The sequence below is a fragment of the Falco biarmicus genome, chromosome 6 (genome assembly GCF_023638135.1).
Source record: "Falco biarmicus isolate bFalBia1 chromosome 6, bFalBia1.pri, whole genome shotgun sequence".
Taxonomy (NCBI): domain Eukaryota; kingdom Metazoa; phylum Chordata; class Aves; order Falconiformes; family Falconidae; genus Falco; species Falco biarmicus.
The window spans coordinates 12,046,784-12,072,359 of record NC_079293.1 but is presented as its reverse complement, the minus strand read 5'-3'; the positions used below and the strand labels follow the sequence as shown (position 1 = coordinate 12,072,359).

At 37.6% G+C, this 25,576-nt stretch overlaps 1 protein-coding gene across 47 annotated transcripts in view; it reads left to right on the top strand.

Moving 5' to 3' along the window:
* The window catches only part of RIMS1 (regulating synaptic membrane exocytosis 1), a 335,801-nt gene that overhangs the window by 158,504 nt on the left and 151,721 nt on the right, over window positions 1–25,576 (top strand). For all 47 annotated transcript variants that reach the window (XR_008822449.1, XM_056342347.1, XM_056342344.1 and 44 more), the window contains one exon: window positions 24,861–24,928. Coding sequence is in view for 46 of the 47 variants with exons in the window: in XM_056342347.1 (XP_056198322.1) it covers window positions 24,861–24,928 (68 nt within the window). In the remaining variant the exon portion in view is untranslated. The remainder of the gene's footprint in view (window positions 1–24,860; window positions 24,929–25,576) is intronic.

The window sequence follows — 25,576 nt, the reverse complement described above, 5'->3', positions numbered from 1 at the left end:
TGCAAGTTCAGTGAAGTCTGCGGTTTCTTTTTGTGTTTGTACAATGCCTGACCTAGTGGGATTTCAGTCCATGACTAAGACTCCGACCTACTTTGATGATAATAAAATAGTATGCTTATTTAATGCAAGGACATATTACTATTGGGTACCTTTTCCTTCAATTTGTCAGCATCCAGCAGAATTTCTAATTGCAGGTGCCAGAAGATGCTGGACAGTATTCTCTTGTGGTTAACTGCTGATTGCCTGCCACAAGGCCACAAGGGCTTAAACTGAGCCTAGATTCATGTTCTCACTACCTATTAATTTGCTGTTAATCAGCTAAATTACCTTTTTTTTTTTTTTTTTGTCTGCTTGCTTTTCCTATCAGGTAACGAAGTGATTCATATGTGTATACTGTTATTGCTTATAAAGGCATTGTGGAGCTATTTCTTTCATATAAAAAGACGAGATTCCCAGACCTTACAGCCTTTTTCAGCCTTTGGGATGTTTTGGTTTTTTGTTTTATTTTTTTTTTGATTTGTGGTGGGTTTTTTGTTGTTGCTTTTTTTAACGGTGTTTTTTTATTTGGGGGTTTTGTTTTTTGTTGTTGTTTTTTGGTTTTTTGACTGGTGGACCTACTGCTAAAGGATATGACAGCTTGATGGTTGTGTGCATGGAAACTTGCTGCTTTATTAATTTTTCATTAGTTACTGCTCCCCTTCCCCTCCCCCAGTTTTTAAGACCTTAATGTAAGGGTTCTTAGAACTGATCATGTTGCTCTTCTGGTCCAAGTAGAGGACTCTTCTATGGTTTTAGTTCAAAAGGAGACAGGAGTTTGTTTTGACATACCACTCAGGTTGAAGACACATAAGGACAGGGCAGAGTTTTACAGTGTTATTTTTAGTTTGATAGTTGTTTTTGTATTTTCTGTGTAAGTTTGTTGTGAGAACAGAGAGTCTGCAAGCAGGATATGCAAAGTGTAATATGCAACAGTGATTATTTGCTGGCTAACAGATGCAGTAGACAGCTAGGACCTACACGCTACTAGCCTAACTGTTAATGTTCACCGCCTCCCTCTACAGACACCCAACTGCTCTAAAATTTGAGAAGGAAAGTTGCGTTAGTTACTTTTTGAGTCCTCCAACACTTGAAATCTCTGCATGTGTACATGTTTAGCTTCTTTAAAATACTCTCTCATACATGAGTTCCTCAGCACATTCCCTTGACTGATGGCAGAAGTAGTATATGTAGAGCTTCTAACTGTTAAATAATTTCAACCTTGGAGGTATTTTGTAAGAGAGCCTTGGTCTCAGAAATACTGTGATGCTGCATGCATGCCTACAGCAATATTTTTTTAGACCCTCAGTATTAAATATTTTATTACACTTTCTTCCTAGCCATGAAACAACTTCTAATAGAACGTTTTATTTAGAATATTTTCTTTCCACATTTGCTTCCTGTCTGTAAACATGACCTTTTCTATTTTAGAAAAGCAAATATCAGCTTTCTTTCCTTTGTGACCTGTGGCTTTGCTGTACCTTATATGCAGATTAGAACAAGGCTAACTTGGTCTGTTGAGCAAGTTGAGAAGCGTGCAGGAGCAATGTGGCTCATCTGAACTTCCCAAATCTAAATAATGCCTTTGAAGGGAAGATGGGGTATTGGAACATTGGACTGGAAAGGTTGTTTGACAATGTCTATTGTATGCTTCACTTGGGCCACAGCTAGCATGGGATTATTTTGCAATTATAAGCACAGATCTATAAATAATTTAAGCATATGTTTTAACTTCCATTAAATAGAGGTTTTAGTTGCATATACGGTCCTATCTTAATATATCTATGGTGTTAGCTGTGGGAGCTAGGTGTAGTGGCAGTATAAGTAAAATGGTTATATCCCTTGGCTACTCTCAGTCATATGTATAATTTAAAACAAAATGTTTTCAGACATGTAACAAGGAGAAATGAAGCATATAATGCATCTGATTTTAATATCATAATCTGATTTTAACTCACAGGTATTTTATGATTTAATGGTATACATTGATTTTTAGAATTTAAAGTTCCAGGTTTTGAAACCTAGTCCTCAGTTTGGGAATTCTTTCCTCTGCAATAGGAGCTTCAATTCTAATTAGTTATTCTTAAAATGATTGTTGGAAAAATATTCTATTTAAAGCAACTTGGTCATGTTATTGTACCAGTTTTCTAAAGCATCTGAGATCTCAGTATTTTTTAGAATTGCTATGGAATAGCCTTGGACAGACTTGAGGGCACATGCTACTTTTTCTCTCTAAAAATCCGTGGTGCTCTAGATTAGTTTGAGTTGTCCTTTACAGAGTAGGAAGTCACTTTCTGAATCAGACCTGAGCTTTGAAATTTACTTTTGTAGGTAAGAATCAGAGTATATGTTTTAGTGGTTGGCTTGTTATTAATTTGTTTCTTTTACTGAAGATGTAAGATATTCTTTTCACTGGAAATGTTAACTCAAATATGAGTGTAACATTGTGTAAATTCAAATGAACAATTTCTAACTCTTTACCATTCTTATTAAAGTTTACTAACTAAACAGCATAAATAACCCAATAATTAATAATGTATAATATTTACCTACTTTTATGGACCTAACTATATTAAACTTCCATGAAATTTTATTTCATTTTTGGAGATTATTTTTATGTAATGTTATTAAAAGAGCTAGGTGCTAAGAATTTATTTTGCTGCGTTGCTCAGAGAAGAAGCCAGCACCATATGCGGCCCTTTTTAACATTAGGCCACGAGTTCTTAACCATTAAAACTGTGTTTAGTAAGCCACTAGATGGAGCAGTCAAATCTAACTTTGATCTATCACACTCTATGCAAGATAATTTCTCTCTTTGCAAAGGGAGAATCTGGAAATGCAGGCACACCTTCCTATTTGAAGTGGTAAATTAAAAACCTTTTTTTCAGATCTTATCTCTGTGTGTTTTTCTGAAGGCAGATTTACATTGTCCTGTAGGTTCAGTGTTGGAGGCAGTGTATGAAATGTATTCTGGATATGGAAATTACACTGACAAGTATAGCTGTTTGGAAGCAGTTAATTCATTACATGAGTTGAGTCCTATCCTCAGGAACAAGTAAACATTGCAAGAAAAAGGTACTTTTTTTTTTTTTCCTGAGAATTATGAGCCAAACTTTCAAAATTTTGGGAAGCTTTGATACGCATTTACAGATGACTATGTGTGTGCTTAAGAAATCTTGCTGATACTTTTGGTGAAGTTGCATATTATCTTCTTACTTATCCAAAGTGTATTTCCTTCCAACCTAATTTTTTCTGTGACATAATGTATAAAAACCACTTGTTTAATGAGAGCACACTGTGTTACCTGATTCAGGAATGCTGCAGTGAAGTAGGTTCAGGATCAGAAAGAAAAGATACAATAATGCATATGAGTGCTTTCATATTCTTTTTTTTTAATTGTAGTTTCACGATACTAGTAAGACAAGATTTTGGGGGGGGCATACAGGCTTTTGAATATATACATAGATGTTGGTATGAATTAGAATGCATCTGCGCTCTTAGAAGGCATGTGTGCGTTCCCATACATCTGTTGCATTAAATACTTCAGGAGTCATGATGTGTACTTGTAAGGCACCACCCCAGAGTGGTGTTAGAGGTAGTGAATAAAGCTACGTGTGAATATACAGTTCTGCAGATTTTTATTATATTCTTTCCTTTTGTGAAGTATTTGAAAGTCAGTCTTCTGCATTAAAGATTGTCAGCAGGTGTCACAGAAGAAATGTTGTTCTGAAGCAGCTGGATACAGTCCCTGCTCCCACATCTCAAGTGGGAATTGCAAAACCTGGCACCCAGCTCCTGTGAGTTTTGGGTAGGAGTGACAGGTTTGTAGAGCGGGTAGCTCATGCTGTGCAAAGCAGTGCTCTGCAGCTGACTTGCTTTAACCTCTGTGCAGTTTATTCATACAGTTCTCACCTGAACTGTGAGATGAGCAAAAAACCTCTGCTCAGGCAGTGAATACTAATCAGTGCCATGAACTGAGGGCTAGTGGACAGCCTTTTTTTTTTTCAACTCCCCAAAGTCCTGGGCCACTCAGAAGTATAATGCCAGTTCTTGTCTGTTGTGCTCCATAGCTCTGCTACAACAAGTTGGTGTAATTTTGCATCAAAACACATGGGATGCCAGCTATTTTGGTATTCTGTACAGGCTGAGATTTTATTTAAATATAGTATAAAAGTGACTTGCACTTACAGATTAAACTGAACCTCACAAAGGCAACTCATAAATACAAATATAAATAGATACAGATTCTCGGAACATTCTTGTGTTTGCTGTTACTGCCAATTTTTGCGTTACATGCTGAACCTTGTTAGCATACTCAGGTAGATTCAGTTATCTCCCGTGGGGAAGGTGTTGCAGATTAGTCAGTGGTGGAGTCATCACTGTCTTTAAGCAGACACTGTCTGTGGGATGGTAAAACTGTCCCTGGGAATGGGAACTGAACTGAACAGTTAAGAATAAACTTAGTTGTGCTGCTGTGGGCTCTTTTCCACAAAAATGTTGCTCTGAAATCAGTTATAGAAAAAGTTGACTAATCTGTTCCTGTTAGCCAGTTCTAAATCTCACTCTCAAGGAAGTCTTAGGGAATTACTATTTCTACAAGCCACTGAAAGGAGACACTTAAGATGATGTTAATTTTTGCCTATAAGCGGATTATCTTTTTTTTAATGAACATACCATTTACGTTTTGACTTCTCTTCAAATATTTCCTTTAAAATTCAAATCTGTCAGCACGCTTTCCCTTTAAGAAAAAAACAAGTTAAAACAACAAATAATATTAAGGTGCATTGTCAGGCATCAGTTATCTGTGCTATTGTGGATGTAATCTTACTTTGACCTAGAAAATTATGTAAGTAGTAGGAATAAATTTTCTGGCAATGCTTAAACAAACAACGTGGTCACCATTAAACCCTGTGTTTAGATGTGTGGGTTTTGCTTTTGTTTTTATTTTTGTTTGGATGTATATAACATTTTTAAAGTAATAGAAAATGCTATTTAACAGAGGTTCACCTTTTGAAATGGTCAGTAAGTATGGTACCGCTGCTTTAATTTCTAGGTTTAAAACTGAATTTTTTAGAATTAAAAGATCTGGGGGGAGTCTGACTTGCAGGAGGAGCTGGAAATTAAACCATGTCTACACAGGCTTAGGCAGTAAGGGAAAGGACAGAATGTGAATCAAGTTGTCAAATATGTCCTGAAATAGTGAAATAGAATGAACTGGTGACACACAGGTATTTATCATGCTTGTCTGTATAACCTTTCAATCATAGCCTTTCAATCATAGAACATGAATCAGTTCAGCGTATGCATTGTCTTTTGTTATGTTTTGTAATGGGGTGTGTGTGTGGTGTTTTGGAAGGAAAAAAATACTGTTGTAAGGAGTTTTGGTAAGGTGATGTGGCTGAATTAAATAAGAAACTGTAATGACATTGTCACTGCAGGTTGGATCTCCTATTTTTGCTGTAGCTCAGATTTGAAGATTATACTTTTTGCTTGGCTTCTCTTTTGGTGGGAAGACTCAGGTGCAGGTTAGATGCCTGTGGTCTCTTCCTACAGGTAGTAACATTGACTTGATTAGAGCAATTTAATTGTGTAAGTTCAATCCTGCACCTCAGCATGGCTATCAAAGCATGGCTGTCATACCACCACTTCATCCCAATTTACCCTCCAGTAGGCAAGAAAGAGACTTTGAATAATGGCCTTCCACGTCTGCCATGCTGTAGGGCAGGAGAGTTGGTAGATATTTGTCTCTATGGAAAACAACGTAGCAACTAGAAAGAATAGTTAAAAGTTGGGAACAAAAAGAATATTTTGATACAACTGGTCAGTAAATTGGAAAATCAGTGTCTGCTTATCAGTCACCATTTCACTGAAAGCATCTGGCTTTGGTTAGCAACTGAATGGTTGAGCAAATAATTTGAATTAGGGTTTGGTTAAGACCACCTTTGGCTCTTCAAAAGGCTATACAGCAGATCTTTTATAGATATTGTAAGTGAATTTGTTAAGTACTGCCCTTATCACAAATAAAAGTACTCCACAAAATCTCTTTTCATACAGAGGTCAATTCATCAACCTATGATGTTGGAGAAAGTCCAGAAGTCATATGTAAATCTGATAGTTCAGCACTGATGTTCTTTGTCTTGATGTCAGTAGATCTTCCTCAGCCAAAGCCAAGCATCAAAATGATCAACCTGAGAAGATGCTGGCTTTTTTAATAGTCTCAAGTAACTAAGATAAACAGCAAAATTACTGCATCATGAAGGTTGAATAGCAAAGATCTCAACCACTACATCTAAGGGATTTAAGGCCCAATGTAGGTTTTCTAGTGAGCACTCTTCTCGTCTCTTTCGAATTTCCCTGTCATTATCATCTTCCTCAGGTGAGTCAAGAGCAATCAAACCAATCAGGGGTAGACGATGGGGAAACAGAATATTGGTGGTAGCACAGTGCTAACCAATTGGCAATGGAACTTGGAAATGAAGGATACAGCAGCAGTAGGTAGTGGGATGGCTTCCAGTCTGCTGCAAAGTTGCAGGTAATGTTCTGTAAAGCTCCCCAAAAGAACTTTCAGGAAAATGTGATAGTCACTTGTCTGGGAAGTCAAGTGGAAGTCACACCATAGCCTGCTCCCAATGTGTGCATTTGCTTGTGTTTTTCAGACAGATGGCAAGTTACTTCACTTCTACTTTGAACTGATTAGCTGAGATCAAGTTTTGAACTAAAAGCTGTGGAATAATGACAGCATGACATTATTTATCCCAAGCTAAATAAAAGGCCAAACTTATTAGCTCCAGTGTGTCCCTCTGTTGGGGTGACTACATCATTTCTGCTTTCATGCTTTTGTTTGTTGCCAGCTGGCCAAGAATATAAACAGAATATGCACACCTGAATGGAAAGGAACAGTGATGAGCTCTAACAAGTTTGGGTGTTTGAGGGCAGACATCCCTTTTAGAAGCTATGTGTCTTTTTCACCACAGTTATCTCAGTTCTTAACCTCTGATTTTTCTCAGTAGCTGTAAGAAGTGACAGCTATGTCAAATCTGTTGAAAAGACCACTTGTGTATGTGTGGATGTATGTATTTGTATGCTTTTATATAGAAGTCTTTCTCTTGGAAGTGGTAAATGGTCAACAATTGTCTTTGCAATTATAACTATTTTGCCAAAGAATCTGAGAAGTACTTGGTCCTCTTCACTGGGCAATACTTTACTGCAGAGAAGATGCACTTACATTGCATGAGTGCACAGAGAACAGAAGTGTTTTAATTAGCCCAGTGTCACCCGGACTCTGCACTTAAGCCTCTCGGAAGCAAGTACGTTTTTTCTACTGGGTTTAGTTCTGGATGAATAGCTAAAAGCTACGTTGAAGTTTTCTATGTTCTTAGGAGAGCGTTCTGTGGTTTGGAGTGCTGCTTGCTGAGCAAAGGAAAGACTTGATTCCTCCCCGTAAGTCTTTGTTATGATACTTTTTTACGTATGTAACATTTCACCACCAGTTGAACTTCAGTCCTTCAACCATCACTTGAGTCAAGTGGTTGTGTCAGTTTTCCACCACCTTGTAGTTCACCAATCAACCCATACCTCTTCAACTCGGCTATAAGGATATTCTGAGAGACTTGGTTGAAAGCCTACAGTTATGTTAAACATCTGCTACTCTCCCCTTGTCTGCAGGTCCAGAAATCATATTGGTCAGGCATGTTTTGTCTTTGGTAAATCTATACTGATGGTTCCCAGTCACCTTCTTGGCCTTCATGTGCTCGAGACAGCGTTCTGGAAGTATTTGCTCTGTAACTTTCCCAGGGGCTCAGGTTAGCCTTCCCAGTCTGTAGTCTCCCAGGTCCTTTTTCTTGCCTTCCTTTAAGAGACATGTGGTGTTTGCCTTGTCCAGTCGCTGTGAATCTCCCACAATAACCAGGAATATGAAACAGTACAAAACACCACGTACAATACCTAATATTGTATTCAAGACTCCTGCAATTGTATCAGAATCTCTTCTCTGTTAGAACTTGGCTTGAGGTTTGGAGACCATAACACAGATAATTTCTGTTGTTTCTCTCATTTCCTAAGTTAAATTCTAACTTAAAGCATAGCTGTTTTCCCTTGAATTGCTCTTTCTGTGCTACTGTATTAATATTGGGACCATTCTCTGGCTTTCTTCTTTCAAAAAAAAAGTGTTGCAAAACTTTTAGTTTAGAGGCAAGCTCCATTTTCACCCAGCCATAAAACTGAGTAGTACGTTTAATGCTTGGACTTGGATGTCTTAAAACATGACAACTGGTGGGGTTGGATATCTTTGTGAGATTGTTCAATCTCATTCTTTTCTAATTATCTTAGAAAGTTTTATAAAATCAGGAGTATCATATATGGATTAAGATCTAGAAAAATTCTTAACAGGAAGATTATGAAGGAGCTAAAATATGATGGTGAAAATCTAAGTATCAGATGCTCAATGCAGTCTGCCTCAGAGAAGAGTGGCAGTAAAATAATTTGCACGGGTAAAAACATCCTGAGAGTACATAGGCAATGTTATACAAAGCAAAGGTTTAAAATGGGCTATAACTGAATTATGTATTTTTAGTAGGACAACAGGACGATAACCAGATTTCCAGTTAGTTTCCTATTGCCTTGCAACTATTAATGGATGTAAAAGGAAATAAACCAACTATCAGTATTAGCATTTGATTCTCAAACTGTCAGATGGGTCTTTGGGGCAGCCAGAAGAGCTCTGGAGCTTCTGGCCCTTTGGGGCTGGGAGGAATGAGAACTGCCCTTAGGGATATGCAGTGCACACTGCAGTTGGTGGCACTGTCCTTTCCTGCAAAATGCCCTTTCTGACCTGAGAGTGCTCATCTGTGGCTCCTCTTTTCCCTTACTTTTCAGCAAATACTTGCAGACACCTCCATCGTCTAAAGCTGAAGCTGTTAGACAGGGCTACATAGGCAGGGCTTGGACAGATCTCACGGCCAGGGAGAGCAGTGGGTAAAACTGGTGTTGAGGACTACCTGATGTGGGGATGGAGGAGCAGAGGTTGTGTGTATCTGTCATGCAGGGGAATGAGAGACAGTGAGAGTTTCAACAGCTTTGTGGGGCAGAAACAACCTTTCTAAATACATTTGGGAGAACAGTTTATTATTTTTTTTTTTTTTCACAAACACATGCATGCCATGGGAATGATAGGAACATTTAGATTTAACAGGGAGAAGTGCCAGGTCCTGCACTTGGGTCAAAACAACCCCATGCAATGCTGCAGGCTTGGGGAAAAGTAGCTGGAAAGGTGCCTGGGGGAAAAGAACCTGGGGGTGCTGGTCAACAAGTGCCTGAATATGAGTGTGCCCAGGTGGCCAAGTAGGCCAATGGCATCCTGGCTTGTACCAGAAACAGTGTGGCCAGCAGGACAAGGGAAGGGATTGTACTGGGCACTGGTGAGGCCGCACCTCGAATCCTGGGTTCAGGTTTGGGCCCCTCACTGCAAGAGGGACATTGAGGTGCTGGAGCGTGTCCAGAGAAGGGCAACGGAGCTGGTGAAGGGTCTGGAGCACAAGTGTTTTTAGGAGCAGCTGTGGGAACTGGGGTTGTTTAGTCTGGAGAGGAGTAGGCTCAGGGGAAGCCTTATTGTTCTCTACAACTACCTGAGAGGAGATGGTAGTGAGCTGGACGTTGGTCTCTTCTCCCAAGTAACAAGTAAAAGGACAAGAGGAAACAGCCCCAGTTTGTACTAGGGAAAGTTCAGGTTGGATATTGGGAATAATTTCTTCACAGAAAAGAACAGGCTGCCCAGGGAGGTGGTGGTATCACCATCCCTGGAGGCATTTAAATAATTGCATAGATGCAGTGCTTAGGGACATGGTTTAGTGATGGACTTGGCAGTCCTGGGTTAATGGTTGGACTTGATGATCTTAAAGGTCTTTTTCCAACCTGAATGATTCTGTGGTTTTATGATTCTATGATTTTAAAAAAGTTGGAAAACAGCCCCATATAGTCCAGTCTCACTTAAAGTTCTAAGGTTGTAGCAAATAAGTATTTTTCATCTGTTGAGTTGTGGCAAAATCCCTGCCTTGTTTGGTATATGCTGCAAGATGAGGTGAACGTTCAGGATCCACGTGAGGTGAAACGTGAAACAAAGCCCTCAACGCCAGCCCTAGTGGAATAGGAGAAGGTCCTTTAAGGAGTAGTGCAGAGCAGTCAGTGGGGGAATGGATGAGCTGTGGAAGTGCCGGGCACTTGGCATAGTCTCTCTTTTGTCCCTTTTGTGAGAAATGTTCTCCAGCTTTAGAAGAAAGCTGGGTGTATGTTTCCTCATCAGTAGATGTCAAGATGATCTCTTGGAGTATGTGAAGCCTGGACGTTGTCCTCCTCTAAAGAATCATCTAATGAGGACATGTCAGTGAAAAAAGCAGATGTAGACAGTTGTATTATGTTTCTGATAATACTGTGCTACTGGGGACACTGAAAGTCAGCAGTGGCTGGGGATGTCAGCCATGGCTTTTGCTGTTGACTGACAGGTGAGATAGTGTGTGAAAGGCAGCTTTCAGTACCTTGGTTTTGATCATGTGATCCAGAATTACAGGGAAACAACTTGATTAAAAGCATATTTTCATTATTACTAATAGGTCTATATATTATTAAAGGTGAAAGAACTGTAAGCTCTCATTAGCTTAATTATTTATATTTTATCCCTTATAATCTTCTCTTTGTTTACTTTGTTTTCTCACATTGAAGTTTCTAAACAGGTAGGTTTTTTGTATTTCTGAAGTCTGGCAGTATGTAGATATGCTGCAGAGGAATGTACATTTTTACAGAGGAAGACTGTCTCTGCCAAAGAAACAGTTTTATTGTTGTATGGCTTGGATATGACTAAATTAGATTATTTAGCAAATTTTATTATTTGTAATTCTCTAATCATCTGGCTTTCCCAAATATGCTGGTATACAGGTTCCACTTTTCTCTTTTATCTTGAATATGTAGTTTGAAATATAAATGTTATAGTCAGGTTTTTATTTGGTATATGTTTTTCTTATATAAAATTACATTTCCATGCACACATTGCTACATAAGAGAAGTATTAAATCATCCCATTAATTTGTAAAAAATGGTAATTTTTTTAAGGGCCATTGTGTTTTCAGTGGGCTAGAAGTAAATCTACAGCTTGGGAAGTTTTACATAACTTAAACCAGCCACATTTGCTTTACACGATTGCTTCATCTATGCAGTTCATTAAAACTTGTTTTGTGCACCACTGCTGACTATAAATAGTCCGTGTAGCAGTAGTATTGATTACTTGGGTACCTGAGCTTGTGTCTACTATTGGCTTTAAAGCACTTAGAAACTTCTTTCCTGCTCTATTCAAAGAGGAGGGAGCTTTTTTTCCCGTCTTGTTTCCTGAGGATTGTTAAATCTGGATTCCTAAAATCATTAACTCCTCCTTGAGACTGAAACTCCTTGTCGTTGCAGCAAGCATGTATGAACTAATGCAGTAATCGATGCTTGCACTACACTGCAGAGATTTGTTTTGATGACAAGAGCTCTTGTAGCCCTGTTTGGTGTCACCGGTGTTAAATTTTAGACACTGCAGAATAATTTGTCTTAGAATAAGGACGCAAAGACCTTAGGGACTTCTTTTATATCGTCTCCTTCACACTGGAGTGGATTTTTACTTCCATTACGGTTTTGCTACAGTTGCAGGCTGGAATTCAGCAACCTACTAGATGCCAGTTGTGCTTTTTTAACCATTCTCTTGCTGATGCTGCTATGTTTGCTGGGTTTCTTCAGTTTCTGCTCCATACGTTGCATTCAGGGACAGGTAAACAAGTGGCTATACAGTGCTGAGGTTTTAGATAATTTTCTTGTATTTTTTTAAATATATCTTTTTATAAACAGATTTCTTTAACTGATAGTTTGGGTGGAGACATTGTGTCCTCTGAATGTAAAATATTATTTGCAGCAAAAATTCAGCTAAAGCAGGGAATAAGGAACCATTTTGCTTGTAAGTTTATGTTTTAGTTATTTTTGTACTTGGAAAGCTCATGTGTCGAATATAATTTGATATTAGTGGTGCTATGTGGCATGAGTTTTTTTTTTTTTTTACAAATGTATTTTGAAAGCACACATCGAAATGTAAACGTGTTTTGGAAAAGTAATAATAGTATTCTGATTGCATTATGACTGTTTTGCAGTTTGGAGAAGTCATGGATAAAGAATTTAGAAATTTACTTCAGGAAACAAATAGTAATTCCTGTGTATTATTTCTCTTTGGCAGAAGACAACTTATGTATCCTTGATCCTCTGAATTGTGCTATTCTTAGTAGCTTTAACAAGTTTAGAATGGAATATGATTCTGTTACTTTTATTTTTTGCATATTATTTTGGGAGAAAAAAACATCAAATCCATGTACATAGAACAAAAATATGTTTGTTTAGTGTAATACAGTTATGGTTAAAAAATAATATAAGGGTTATAATAAATGTACAATTGTGGTTATTTTGTATGCTATCCCTGCATCATCATACTGATGCATTGCACTTTCTGAATCCGGGAAGGACATCAGCCCTCTTGTTGGCAGCAGGGGAATAATCTGTATTTGGAATAAGGTCCTCAGCTGTGACTAAAGGATCACAGGGGAAAGTGAGAGGAAGGACTAATGATTGCAAGTTCCTTGGGGATTATGTAGTGCGTTGGGAATAACAAAGATCTTTAAAATCTTACATTTAAGTAGTTGATAACACTGTCTATAAAAGTAATTTTTGAAAAGTATTTTTTGCACTAGAAGAATTAATCCTAAAGATTGTATGGTAGAATAAGTCATGTTTTATCCTCTCAAATATTATTGCAGCATTAGTTAATATTTGAAGAATTCCATGTGTGAAATTAATTTATTTTAGCAGAGCTTAGAAGGGAATAAGAGTATACTGAGGGCAGAATCTGGAGAGACACGTTGGAGAAAATGGTAGAGCAGCCATCAGAACAGAAATGGAACTGAGACAGCAGCAGGAATATCAGCAAAACAAGATGCAGCTAAGGTTGGGAAGAGACAATCGTCAGCCTTAGCTCTGCATGGAGTTTAATCAGAAGTTCTCTCCAGTCTATATTTAAGATCAAAACCTTGCGCTCTCTCTCCCATTTAGTAAGTTGTTTATAGCTACATAAAGAAGATAAAACCCCTGTTTCATCTTCACTGTGGTAGACAGCTGTAAACTGTCTTCCAGAAACCTCTTGCACATCTTGAAATACATAGATGAAGAAGGTGAAGTGGGGTTGGGATTGAGAAGTATGTATCTGTGGCACCCTGCGTTGCAGAGATTCAAGGCTGTGCTATGGGCACTGGCATACAGCAGCACATCTCCAGCCTTTGGAATAACATGGAGTTGGGAAAACTGAAAGATCACAGTAGCCCCACTTCCCCTGTTCCAGTTATGGTCTCTCTTGAGAGCATTTTGTCTTTTTTATATAATAGACAGTAGCGTTATAAAGCACTATTAAACCAGACCATCTGTATATTTCTGGACATTAAATTTAACTCATCTCTCCCCCATAACTACACTTTAAGTTAAGCTAAATATTCCTTATATTTATTATATTTCTTATAATAACTCTGAAAGTTGAACTGTGTGCTGCAAGGAGAGAACCTGAGAGACTGAGCTGCCATCAAGGTCACTGTCCTGTCAGGGTGTTGGTTAGGTGCAAAGGTGCCCAGAAGACAAACCATGATGCAGAGTAAATCAAAACCAAAAAGCAATAAAACCTGAAGTTTTCCACCAGTCTGACCTGTGGAGGTATTTCATAGCAAGTAGTAGCCAAGGCACCTGAGTCTGGCCTTTGGCCAATATGGTTAACTCCTCAAGTGCAAGGGTAATGGTTTCCAGACAGCAGCCGGGCTTGTACGCTGTCCTCTCCCGTTACCACTGTGACAGATTATGTCCAACTCATAGTCTTCTTCACAGCTAGCCCGTAACTGGTTGGCTTCCTTTCCCTGTTTCTACAGTTGTTTACCCTGATCTGAGTGTGGAGCCATATCCTTGTCCACTTTGAACTGGCTCCTCCAGTTCATTTTTTCTGTTTGTTGGGTTAGCTTTGAAGTCCAGTCATGGTCTCCTGTTGCTAGCGATTCCTTTCTCCTCAGAGTTAAGTCACCAACAAATCTGTTTCTGTTTTATTATCTAGAACGGTAATGTGTGTGTTGACTATTTCTATATCCCAGACAAACATGGCAGACCCTGCTTAATGAATACTTTGGGTTTTTTTATTACCAGTTTTAGGTGTTCAGAATATGCCTTTCTAAATAGCTTTTCACCTTATGCTAGTTTTATTTAGACACTTTTTCTAGTGTGACTAATATGACATGCTCATAAACAAAACTCCTGCTCAGCTGAAGATATTTAACGTCTGCTGTTTGTTACCTATCTTACTGCAGTGGTCAGTTAATTTATTATTGACACTTCAGTTTCGTGAAGGTGGTTTGTTTTGACTAGCCAGCAGGACTAGGAAAGTGACTGATCCCCTGTACTCGGCACTGGTGAGGCTGCACCTTGAATCCTGGGTTCAGGTTTGGGCTCCTCACTGCAAGAGGGACATTGAGGTGCTGGAGCGTGTCCAGAGAAGGGCAGCGAAGGTGGTGAAGGGTCTGGAGCACAAGTCTTCTGAGGAGCGGCTGAGGAAACGGGGATTGCTTAGCCTGGAGAAAGGAGGCTCAGGGGAGACCTTGTTGCTTGCTCCCTACAGTTATTGCTCTCTACAACTACCTGAGAGGAGGTGGGAGCGAGGTGGGTGTTGGTCTGTTCTCCCAGGTAACAAGTAAAAGGACAAGAGGAAACAGCGTCAGTTTGTACTAGGGAAAGTTTCGATTGGGTATTAGGGAAAATTTCTTCACTGAAAGCATTGGAACAGGCTGCCCAGGGAAATGGTTAAGTCACCATCCCTGGAAGTATTTAAAAGATATATGAGTGGCACTTCAGGACATGGTGTAGTGATAGACTTGAAAGTACTAGGTTAATGGTTGGACTGGATGATCTTAAAGGCTTTTTCCAACCTAAGCAATCCTATGATTCTATAGTTTCTAGCTTTCTTCCCTTCCCCTCTCCTTTAATAATATGTGCTATGTTTGCCCTTTCCCAGCTTTGTGGAACTTCATCCATCACTAATTCTCAAGGAGAAATTGTTCCTGTCAATGAGGGAGCTTGAGATAGGTCTGTAAGTACTCCAGGATGAAGTGAATTACACTAGTGTTTCCTGTATGTAGATAGTCTGCTCTGGCATAACATCTGATTTTTATGCTACAGACATTGTTAATTTGTTGCTATGAGTTTTACTTGAGTCTATTTTTAGGAGGACTTATTCAGAAAACCAAAAAGCTTAGCTGCCTTAGTATCATTTGCTGATAGAGCCACGTGACTCACTTTTTCAATAATGTTCTAGAATGGCAAGTACTTGGTACTAGACATTACGTACTAGGGTCTAAATAATTGCAGAATGATCTCAATTGTTTTTGCATACTTTGCTGATTGTGTTACATTTTGTGTGTTTCTAAGTTACTCATAGGCATAGATTCTTTCTAGAAAATGAAACATTTATTACTTAGTTGGTCAGTCTTTGACTGCTCTTCTCCTTCATCTGGTTATTGGGCTGGTTCTGCTTCTGATGTTAGTTTTATTTCTTCAAATGCTTCCATGATTGGTAAACTCCTTTTGTTGTCATGGCTGCTTCCTTTTTTCTCTAAGGTTGGAGTGTTTTGGGTTTGGTTTGGTTTTGGTGGTTGGGTGGTGTTTTTTGGGTGGGTTTTTTGTGTTGTTTTTTGTTAGTTTTTTTTTTATAAAAAAAAAGGTTTTGGTTTTTTCTTCTGCTTAGCTTTCTTCTCTTTTTAAAGATCACAATGTTTATTCACTTTCACATCCTTACCTATGTCCTCTCTATTGTTGGGAAGCAAAGATCCTTTACTACTTGCTTTACTAGTGTGATCTCTCACTATGTGCTCCAAGGATTCTTCCTGCAGTATTGCCCTCTGAACCGGAGAAACAAAAGCCTTTACAACCTTTCATTATCTTCAAATGCAGCACAATGGATGATTCTGATGAATGCTCATTAAAAAAAACAACCCTCCCCAGTCTTATCTTCCTAATTTGGTGCTCTGGAGTAGATTCCTATTGTGGTACTGCTGAAGTGCTTTTCTTTATAATCATGATCCAGAGGATTTAGTGTGCTCCATTTCCTTCTGCAGTCCTGAAGCTCAGGACAAGCAAGAGCTGTTCTCTTTTCTCCTGAGTTTTTCCTTTTTTTTTTTTTTTTTGTAATATTTGAGATTAATTATCTCCACCAGTTTTCAAGAAAATGAAATCATAACGTTGATTATGAAATACAATCTTGTTATTTCTCAAGTGACTTGTGCAGGTCTGCATGACTCTGTGTGTGTATGTCAGACAATCAACAGAAAGGCTCAGTGTCTTTCTCCCTTCCCGTCGGATAACAAGAATCCTTGCTCCCCAGTGCTGTTGTTTCTATCAGCATGTTTATAAACACTGTGTATTACTTTCTATATCTGAGCAGAAATGCCTTTCTTCTTTCCCCACAATAGGAGAAAATATATATTCAAATAAACCTCTCTGGGCACAGCGCATTTTGGTCACCTTATTTGCAGCAGGTGCTACCAGGGCACTGATACCTCAGTGGGCATTTTATCTGTGGGACTTCCAAGGTGTGGGCAGCTGTATCTCAGCCTTACACTTTTTTCTGGTTTGCTTATCTTTCATAAAATTCCTATCTACTGACAATGTAGAAACACTCTCGGATTTGAGGAGAATTTATTTTCAGCTTTGATTTTGAATTATAATTTGTTTATAAATCAGTCTTTAATAAATATTAAGATAAAAATATTCAACTGAATCTTTTTTTGAAAAAATTGTCAGGAGGAAAATACCAAAAGAGACCCAAAAATACCACCTTCTTTTGCAATTAACATCTACTGAATCGGTTTTAAATTTCGCAGGGAAAAAAGCCAACAAACCAAACCCGAACTCAAAAAAACCCAACACACACAGCAGCTTTCTTAAAATACCTTCTCCCACCTGTCTGTAAAAGGCAATCAAACCAAACAAAAAAACCTAAACAATAAATGCAGGAAAGAAAAAATATGTTGGTCTGAAGAACAGCATGACATACTTGAAATGCTTGGAATTCCTTCAGAACTGCAGAAAAGTTATTAAGCGATGGTCAGGCTTTTAGTGTACAGGATAGCTATGTTTCCATGTGTCCAAAATTACAAGCCCATGTGACTTTTTAAGATAACTTGCTATACATTTTGAGGATCTCATTGCATGCTGAACAAAAGTATTTTCAAGAAAAAGCTATGTTAGGCAAAGTTAAAATTGTGTTAATTATATGAAACAGGAACTGAAATCAAACTGTTAACACAAGTTATTGTCAGTATTGAATGGGAATTAAAGAGCAATAATAAATTTATTCAAAGAAACTGAATTTCAAAAAAGACCTCATCCATCCATCTACAGAATTAGTTTTCGCTTGAGAGTAATCAAAGTCAGGAAAATCAGCAACTGGAGCTACTCCTGTGAATAAAATTTTTCTTTAGATATCACAATATCAAAAAACTATTAAAATGTTTGCCTGTTGATTTGAAGTTCTTGGTAATGCTAATCACTTTTTCTGGTATCCTCAAGAAAATATTTTTAATAAAGCTTTTAAAGGAACTTTTCAAATTAATGGAGTTTATTATTTGGTTAGTATTTGACATCTCTAAGTCTCTCCAATTTCTTTAGCACTCAAAACACTTTTTGAAGACCTTCTAGAACATGCTTATGAGGGCCATCCCTTTGTGAATCATATATATTCTTGGACTCACATGCTTACAATAAGACTTACACACCTCAGAATAACTTTTTAGAAAGTCTCTGATATACGAATAAGCATCTAGCTGGAAAGGGTTGATGAACTCTTCAACATACTCAGTGTCTGAGTGAAGGAATTAATAATGTTGGCTCAGGGAGTCTCATGAGCAGAATCCCTAGAGATTCAGGAAACTTAGAACAGCTTCCTTGTTATGTTCCTTGTGTCAGTATTAAAAGTTTTAGAAACAGCATGAATCCTCAGTTTATTACTTGACTGGATAGGTTGTGATTTTTGGCTTCAAGCCTCCGTCGACAAGATTAGTAATCTTTGCTTTCAGTAATTCATAAAGACTTCTAACAACACTGAGACAACTCAGGTAGGAAGTCCACTTTGTGAAACGTATAAATGGGCCCATTAGTTTTTGTGTTGGAAAGTCTTTTGCAAGTATACCTTTTGAGAAAGCTTCCTGAGCCATCAGTGAACACGAGTGCAATGCTTTCTTATAAAAGAGTGTATGTGTAAACTGTACTACTAAGGAAAAAAAAAAAAACCACAATCCGTGAAATGAAATAAAAAGTCTTAGCTAAAGAGGTATCTGAATAAATTCATGAACTTGCTATATTTTACGCAGTCCACAGAAAATTCACCTTGCACCCAGATAAAAAGAATATATTGGAAAAAAATTTAGGAATCAGCCATGGACAAATCATTCCCTTTCAACATCAAAAATGGTGAATTTGCAAACTCTTGTAATTAAACAACTTTGCAATGATAACTAAGGGAGAAGTCAAATGCATTTTCCCTTTCACTTGGTTTATTTTAATATTAGTATCCTTAACAATCAAAATAGTATTATTTCATGAGTTCGGTACTTCCTGACCTAATTATTTCTGGATTTCTTGTTTGCAAATATCAATTAGATTTGCAGCCTGTGCTGTGCTCACAATTAAACTACCACTTTAAAAAAGACTTTTAAAATATGGAGGTTGTTTCAAAATAAACTTCCAAAGTGTTCAGTTTGTGCGAGAAAAAGTATGAAATGTCCTTCTAAACAACAAAGTAAGGAATAAACATTTATTTTCAGTGTGTGCTAGATAAGCCCAAGTTGTTAGTTATTAGACCTGAAAGTGTATTGCTTGGTAATGCACCATAGACCCTTTTCCAGTGCTTTTATGTTACTCAGAAATTAAATTAAGATATAGAAAAATTTTGTGTGTTATCATTATGCTAAAATGCCATTGAATTGAGGGAACGATCTGAGAGGCTGGCTCTAGCTTTCAGAGCTACAGGGGTCACAGGCACATGTGCCAAGTCTGTACCCCAAATATGAGTGTGTATGCGTGTATGTATATATATGTTTACATATCTAATAATCTTTATTTGAACTTTGGCATCTTGCAGTATGTTACCATTCAGTGATTAGAACATGTCCCATCAGGGAACTCAAATCCAATGCAGTTATATATTTTTCTGTACAAAAGAAAATCTAAACTTCACAGTCACGTGGTGCATTCTTCCCACATACCACATGAGCCAGCCTGTCCTTGAACTGCATAAATGGTAAAACACAGACCTTGTTCTGTAAGGATTGAAGTTCATAACTGTAGGCATCTGAAATGTGTTGATTTGAGAGCAAGGAGATAATGAACATTTTTGTGAAACTTCCTTTATGAATAGGCAATAGGTAGCTGTTGAATTCTCTGCTTGCCACTTAGATGTGAGGGCTGTCTGTCAAGCCAGGGTACTTGTGTTTTCTGTTTATCTGGTTAGTTATCAGCTTCACTAGAATGTTTTAAACACACATTGTTTATACACTGTATTATTTTTCTGACATGACAAAATGATTATCATCTTTTTTGTTTCTTGGGCATAGAAGTACTTTCTTGCTTAACAATATGACCTGTCGCATCTGTATCACCAGCCAGATGTTTTTGATGGCAATAAGTGTGCTGAAGACATTTACCAACAGCATGCAGAGTGGTCTTCTAACTCTTGAAAACTCAGGCTATGAAGGAGGAAGACAATCACATTGATACATAGAGTTTCTTTACATTGGTTGTAATTTTCTGTAGGTTCATATGTGGCTTCTATTAATTTTTGCCTGGGGAAACAATTGATCATTTCCATGAGATGCTGATCCAGTTCCATGGGAACTGTGGAAAATATAACAGAGGATGTTCCAGGTCTTTGATAAGCTTTATGGTTTGTTTAATACAGGCTATATTTGACTCTAAAAATTAACAAAAGTAAATACATAAATGGCTGTTGCGTGTGTTAGATCCAATCTGACTATATAAAAAGCCAGTTTGCACCATAATTTTAGATGCAGCCTCTGAAAATAATTGTGGAATTTTCTAGTTATGTGATACAACAGCTTTATTCATGAGCAGCTCAATTAAATACCTAACATGGGCTGACTGACTCTTATCATTAGACTGTCTGCTTCTTAAGTAACTGCTGCAAATCTAATGCATCTGGATTTGAGCAAAACACCAGAAGCACATTCTTTGTTGTATATCAGTAGTTTACAAATACAGTCTAGGTGGATTTAGGGAAACATCTTTGGGAATTTTATCTCCAGTATTAAAGACTCCTTGAAAATCAGCATGACTGGTTATACATGATAATGGACTTTCTCATATTTTCTGGTTTTGGCTTTGCAAGAGAGTCAAAGCTGTCATTTTCAGCGCTTCTCAGCTTTGCAGGATCTCACTCGAAATCACAGTATCCCAGAGTAAGCTTTTGGTATGGGTGGTGCTGAAAATGAAGTATTTTTAAGAAAATATTTTTTTGGTGGTGTGAATTTTGCTTTCCCTTTATTTTGAAGACACACATTTTATGGATATAAAAACTATGGCAACTTATTAACAGTTTTACTCTCCATCTGGAAATCTATTGAAGACTGAAAAAGACTTCTTACGGAAAAAAACTTAATACATTGTTGTCTTGTAAAGTAGATTTATGATTATATCCATCTGTGTTCAAGAGTAAAGTAATCGAGCAGCAACGTGTTAATAGGAAAAAATACCTCATTGCTGTCAGGATACAACTTCTGAATTACTCCCTCAGGAAAAAAGGTTTTAGAAGTATATACTTGTTTCACTCCATTGGTTTTAATAAATCATGCATTATAACTGCAAATGCATTTTTGATAATTCGATTTCCAGTTGAAATCCATTTTTGTTTGTTTTAGAAATATATCAGTAATGTACAAAGGTAATGGTGCAGTATAGGTATATTTCATGGGGTCTTACTGTTTTTAAGTTTTTCATGTCTTTATAGCATTGATTAAAAAGTGTTTAAAAGCATGTAAATCCATTATTTGCTTTTAGAAGAGTTGATTTTTTCTCTCCATAATGCTTTAAATTTGTCTTATTTTACTACTTATTTTTAGTGACTCGTACCAGAGGAGGGAGTACTCTATCTATAGGTTTTTTCTGTTTTGAGTTTTGGGTTGTGTGTGTTTGGGTTTTCTTTCCCCAGAAAATCTGAAATTCTGAAACTGCTTTCAGATTGTAAGTTTTTGCATGTTATTTACCTGTTCCTTTATACTACTAGTTCACTGAAATTATTTTCTGTAATTAATCAGTCAGTTCTGGGATATGGCAGTGCAGTAAAGAAGCAGCAATGACAGCACGATGAAGGAGAAATTAATTTTAAAAGTATTTCTGCAGCAGAATATTGAATTGCAAGACCAGTATCAGTGTTGCTGGCATAAAATAGGTTTTAAGCTCATCTGGGGATTTTGTTCCTTTATGTTTTAATTTGTATGTTTTATTCTGTGAGTGTTTATGAATATAGATTAACTGACATTTTCCATTGTAAAACCCTTTTTACAGTTGTAGAGTCAACCAAAAGTTTGCATGCCAGTGGTCTATTTTCTATTGAATTTTAATGGGAATTTAAAAATCAAGCCATTTTTCAAGAGTGTGGACTTTTTTCTCCCCAATTCATGCATTATCACTTTCGGTCAAGATTACTGATTGCCTAGCTGCCTTTATGTCTTCCGAGCGTATCGTACCTGCTCTAGCCCTGTACAGCCAGGTTTGCAGTGCAGTTCCTGCTCTCAGCTTCTGAAAGCAGAGGGCAAAAGGACTGTTGCTGTGCCTGGTTTCAGTGGATGTGGCTGGTGTTCTGGAACTTACCAAAGCGCAGAAGTGATAGGAGGGGTGAAAGGGACAGAAAGGTAAAGGTTTAGGTGTGGGAAGGAGAGCGTAGCAAGGATCTAGCTTAGTATTGAGGGGAAGGCGGGGAAGGAGGGACTAAAGTTCACCAAAGCCAGAAGCAGGAGGCAGAAGTTGGATGATGGCAACAAAACAGACAGGGAAGTAAGACAGCAAGAGGGAGGTAGTTGGTGAGCATGGGAAAATTAGCAGGTTAGCCAAGACAGAAGATGTATGAGAGATCTTGCTACAGCAGGAACTTGGTGGGGAAGGATGGTAGATGCATGAATCAAGAGGTTGTGCATATGCAATAACTGGGAGGAGGAACAGCAAGGAAACTGGGACCCAGAAGCTGGAGACAAAAGAAAGGAAAAAAGAGCAGGGAGCAAGGGGGATAAGAGCGGAAATGTTTTTGAGCACTTGGATACACACACCTGCATAGTGGAGCTGACATTTATTCCTGCTTGAACATTTCTCTGTCGCTGCTGAGGAAATAACATGTGCTTTGCCGATGGCAGGCCAGCTCACACAGGAGACTGTTAAGTCCATGAGTGAAAACTGGAGAGCTCTGTGCCATAGGTCCCAGCTTACTGCCAGCACTTGAGGTAGCCGTCTGGTTCATGGGTTTGTTCCTGTTGCAGTTTCAAAATTTATAAAGGTGGAAGAACTGATGCTAAAACTGAAAGATTTTTAATCTGAATTTAAGCTCTCCAAAACTGCAGAACTGCTGTAGCTAATGCATCCACAAACTGCCTCGTGTGGTTATGCATATGATAATAATAAGCTGTTTAAAAACAAGCTTGAGCATATGATCATGTGGATGGTAAGCTATTAAAGATTTTATGGTTTATAAAGAGTGGTACAACTTGTATTTCATAATGAGCATCTAAAGATTTGTAGAAAAAGGGTCAAAAATAATAAACTCTTCATGTAAGTGTCAGGTTGGGTTTTTTTTGCTAGAAGCATGCTTTGTTTGAGCCTCTATTGGATGCCTATGTGCTAGTAAGATCTAACAGTAGTATTATAGAGATGTGCTTTAGAAAGTAAGATAGTGAAGATGTATTGCGTAGAGTGTACATAATAAATAAGTTTTCTGAAGATGTAGAGCATATTAAGAGTGCTGAGGGTATTGGCAGTAAGTATCTGACTTTAATGATAACATAGGATTTTTACCCAGTGGCTTTTAAACGATCGCTAAGAGTTTGTAAGACTATTGTTAGGAAAGTGTGTGAACCTGTTCTGCAATGAATACTGACACTGGGACATAATAATTTAATTTTTTTTAAAAAAAACACTTGTGAATTCAAAAAGCACTATTATCAAACTGTTCCACTAACATATTTCAAATGACCAACATTCCCTGTCAAAGCAAGGCTGAAAAAATGCCTGAAGTACAGGTATGCGTGTACACCTCAGTAAGAGGTGACTATTTCCTTCAGGGTCTAAAACTCACCTCTGAAGTGATAGTTTAGATTTTGGTTTGGTAGGGGTTTTGTTTGTTTGTCTATTTAATGCCATTGTGAGCTAAATGGCAGAATAATCCTTTCTCAGATAAAATTAAAAAATCTCTTGGTTATTTCAGATCAAGCTTTTATATACTACTGTTATTGTAAGAGAGCATTAGAAAGAGTTTTAATTCTCATTTCTGTTGATGCTATTGCATTTTTGTTAATACACTGTGGCAAATGCCCAAAGGGATGAAATAATGCCAAGGTTCAAAGCTCACAGATATATTCTGTTTAAAGCTAGTGCTAGCACAGAAATCCCTCAGATTTATTCCTCCTGTATCAGTCTCACATTTACCCGTCTTTTGGATCTATTCTAGCCTGCATCATTTTCCTTTGTCCTTCCCAGTATCACCTGCACCCTTCCTCTTCGTAAAGAAAATTGTGCCCTCAATTGCACTGTCCAATATCCTTCCTCTTGCAATTCCTGTCTCATCCTTTCCCTCCTTGGAGTGCACAGTTATATCAGTCCTCTACCACAGACAACTGCCAGTGAAGTTGGTAGGTTTTTTGCTACCAACTCAACCTTCTGCAGATGTAATACATTAAGTCAAACTGTTGGTTTCCTATAGCTTTCCATAAATGCATATATATTCTCGGTGGTGTTATGCTCTGCTGCCTTTTCTCCCAAACCCTACCTGTGATTCCCCTCCTTGGCCAAACAGGCTTGTGGCTTCCAGACCACTGTAATTCATGGGTTTATTCTTTATGTACATTGTATGTAAGTTTGTCCCGAGTAAAATGGAAGACTGCAACCTTACATCTGTTGTTGGTACTATTTGCTTTATTTGTGTGACCATTTTCCCTGGGCTTTATTACCCTTTACCTGTGCTTCTCCTTCTGTAAGGTACCCATTATCACGATATTGATCAACTACTTTGTAGATTCTTGAGTGTGGTTGACAGTTCTGTCCTTAACTATAGCTTAAAGTGCCTATTTTGTGGAGTATTCTCTCATGTCATCATTAGCTGTAGTCCTGTGTGTTTGTTATGGAGACGAGCGGGAGGAGGAGGGCTGTGAATGCAATGCATTGGGGTCCATTCTTGGAAGATGACTGGGCAAAGTAAAAACTAGCCAGAGTGCACAACCAATTCTGAGGTGCAATTCATGAAAAAGCAGAGGTACAATAAATGCATTATTGTGTGGGGGTTTTTTTATATTATTAGACTATATTTTTTCAAGTTGATGTAAGTTAATTTGTATCATAATACAGGTTTTGTATTTGCGGCTTCAAACTATTGCACATTAAAATTCATGCATGCAGAAGTAATCATTCATATATCTTTCTCTGTTTGAGAGATTACACATTTCTTTTTATTCATATTCTTCCAGGTGACTTGGATTACTACTGGCTGGATCCTGCCACGTGGCATAGCAGGGAGACATCCCCTATAAGTTCGGTAAGAAATAGGAAAAAAGATGTTCATAAGTATGAGTTAAAATGTTTGCCAATTATTTCAGTTCAGCATATGTATTTTGTTGTAAAAAAATTTTATACAAATCATATGATAATCTGGTTTATTATATCATGGAAATTGAAACTAGAAAGAAAATGTTATCAAAATGTATACTAGTAAAATTGCCTGGATTTTAAGTTGAATTTAATTCTTTTATAGACATGATGCTAGATTTCATTGCATACCACAAAAGCAGCTGTGAGTTTGATGCTGCTTTGGAAGAGATTAGTGACATTTCGTATTGACTTGGAGTCAGAAACGATCATTTGGATTTTTATTATATAGTGGACCCATACAGTAGAGCTGTATAACGTGTATTATTCTAAAGAGCAGTATTCATGAATGTGCTTTTCAGGGTTGTGGAATTTAACAGTAAATGTTTAATTTTATTACATAACGTATGCTTTAAATGTTTAATTGTATTACACTTTGAATTGTATTATAATTCTACCTGCAGACTTAGTGCTGAGATTTTTTTACGGTGATCATAATTATTTAATGAAGCCAGAGTCCAAACAGATACAATAACAGAAAGATCGGGTACAATATAAAACACAACTGAAGAATGATTGTGTCTACTGTGACATAACA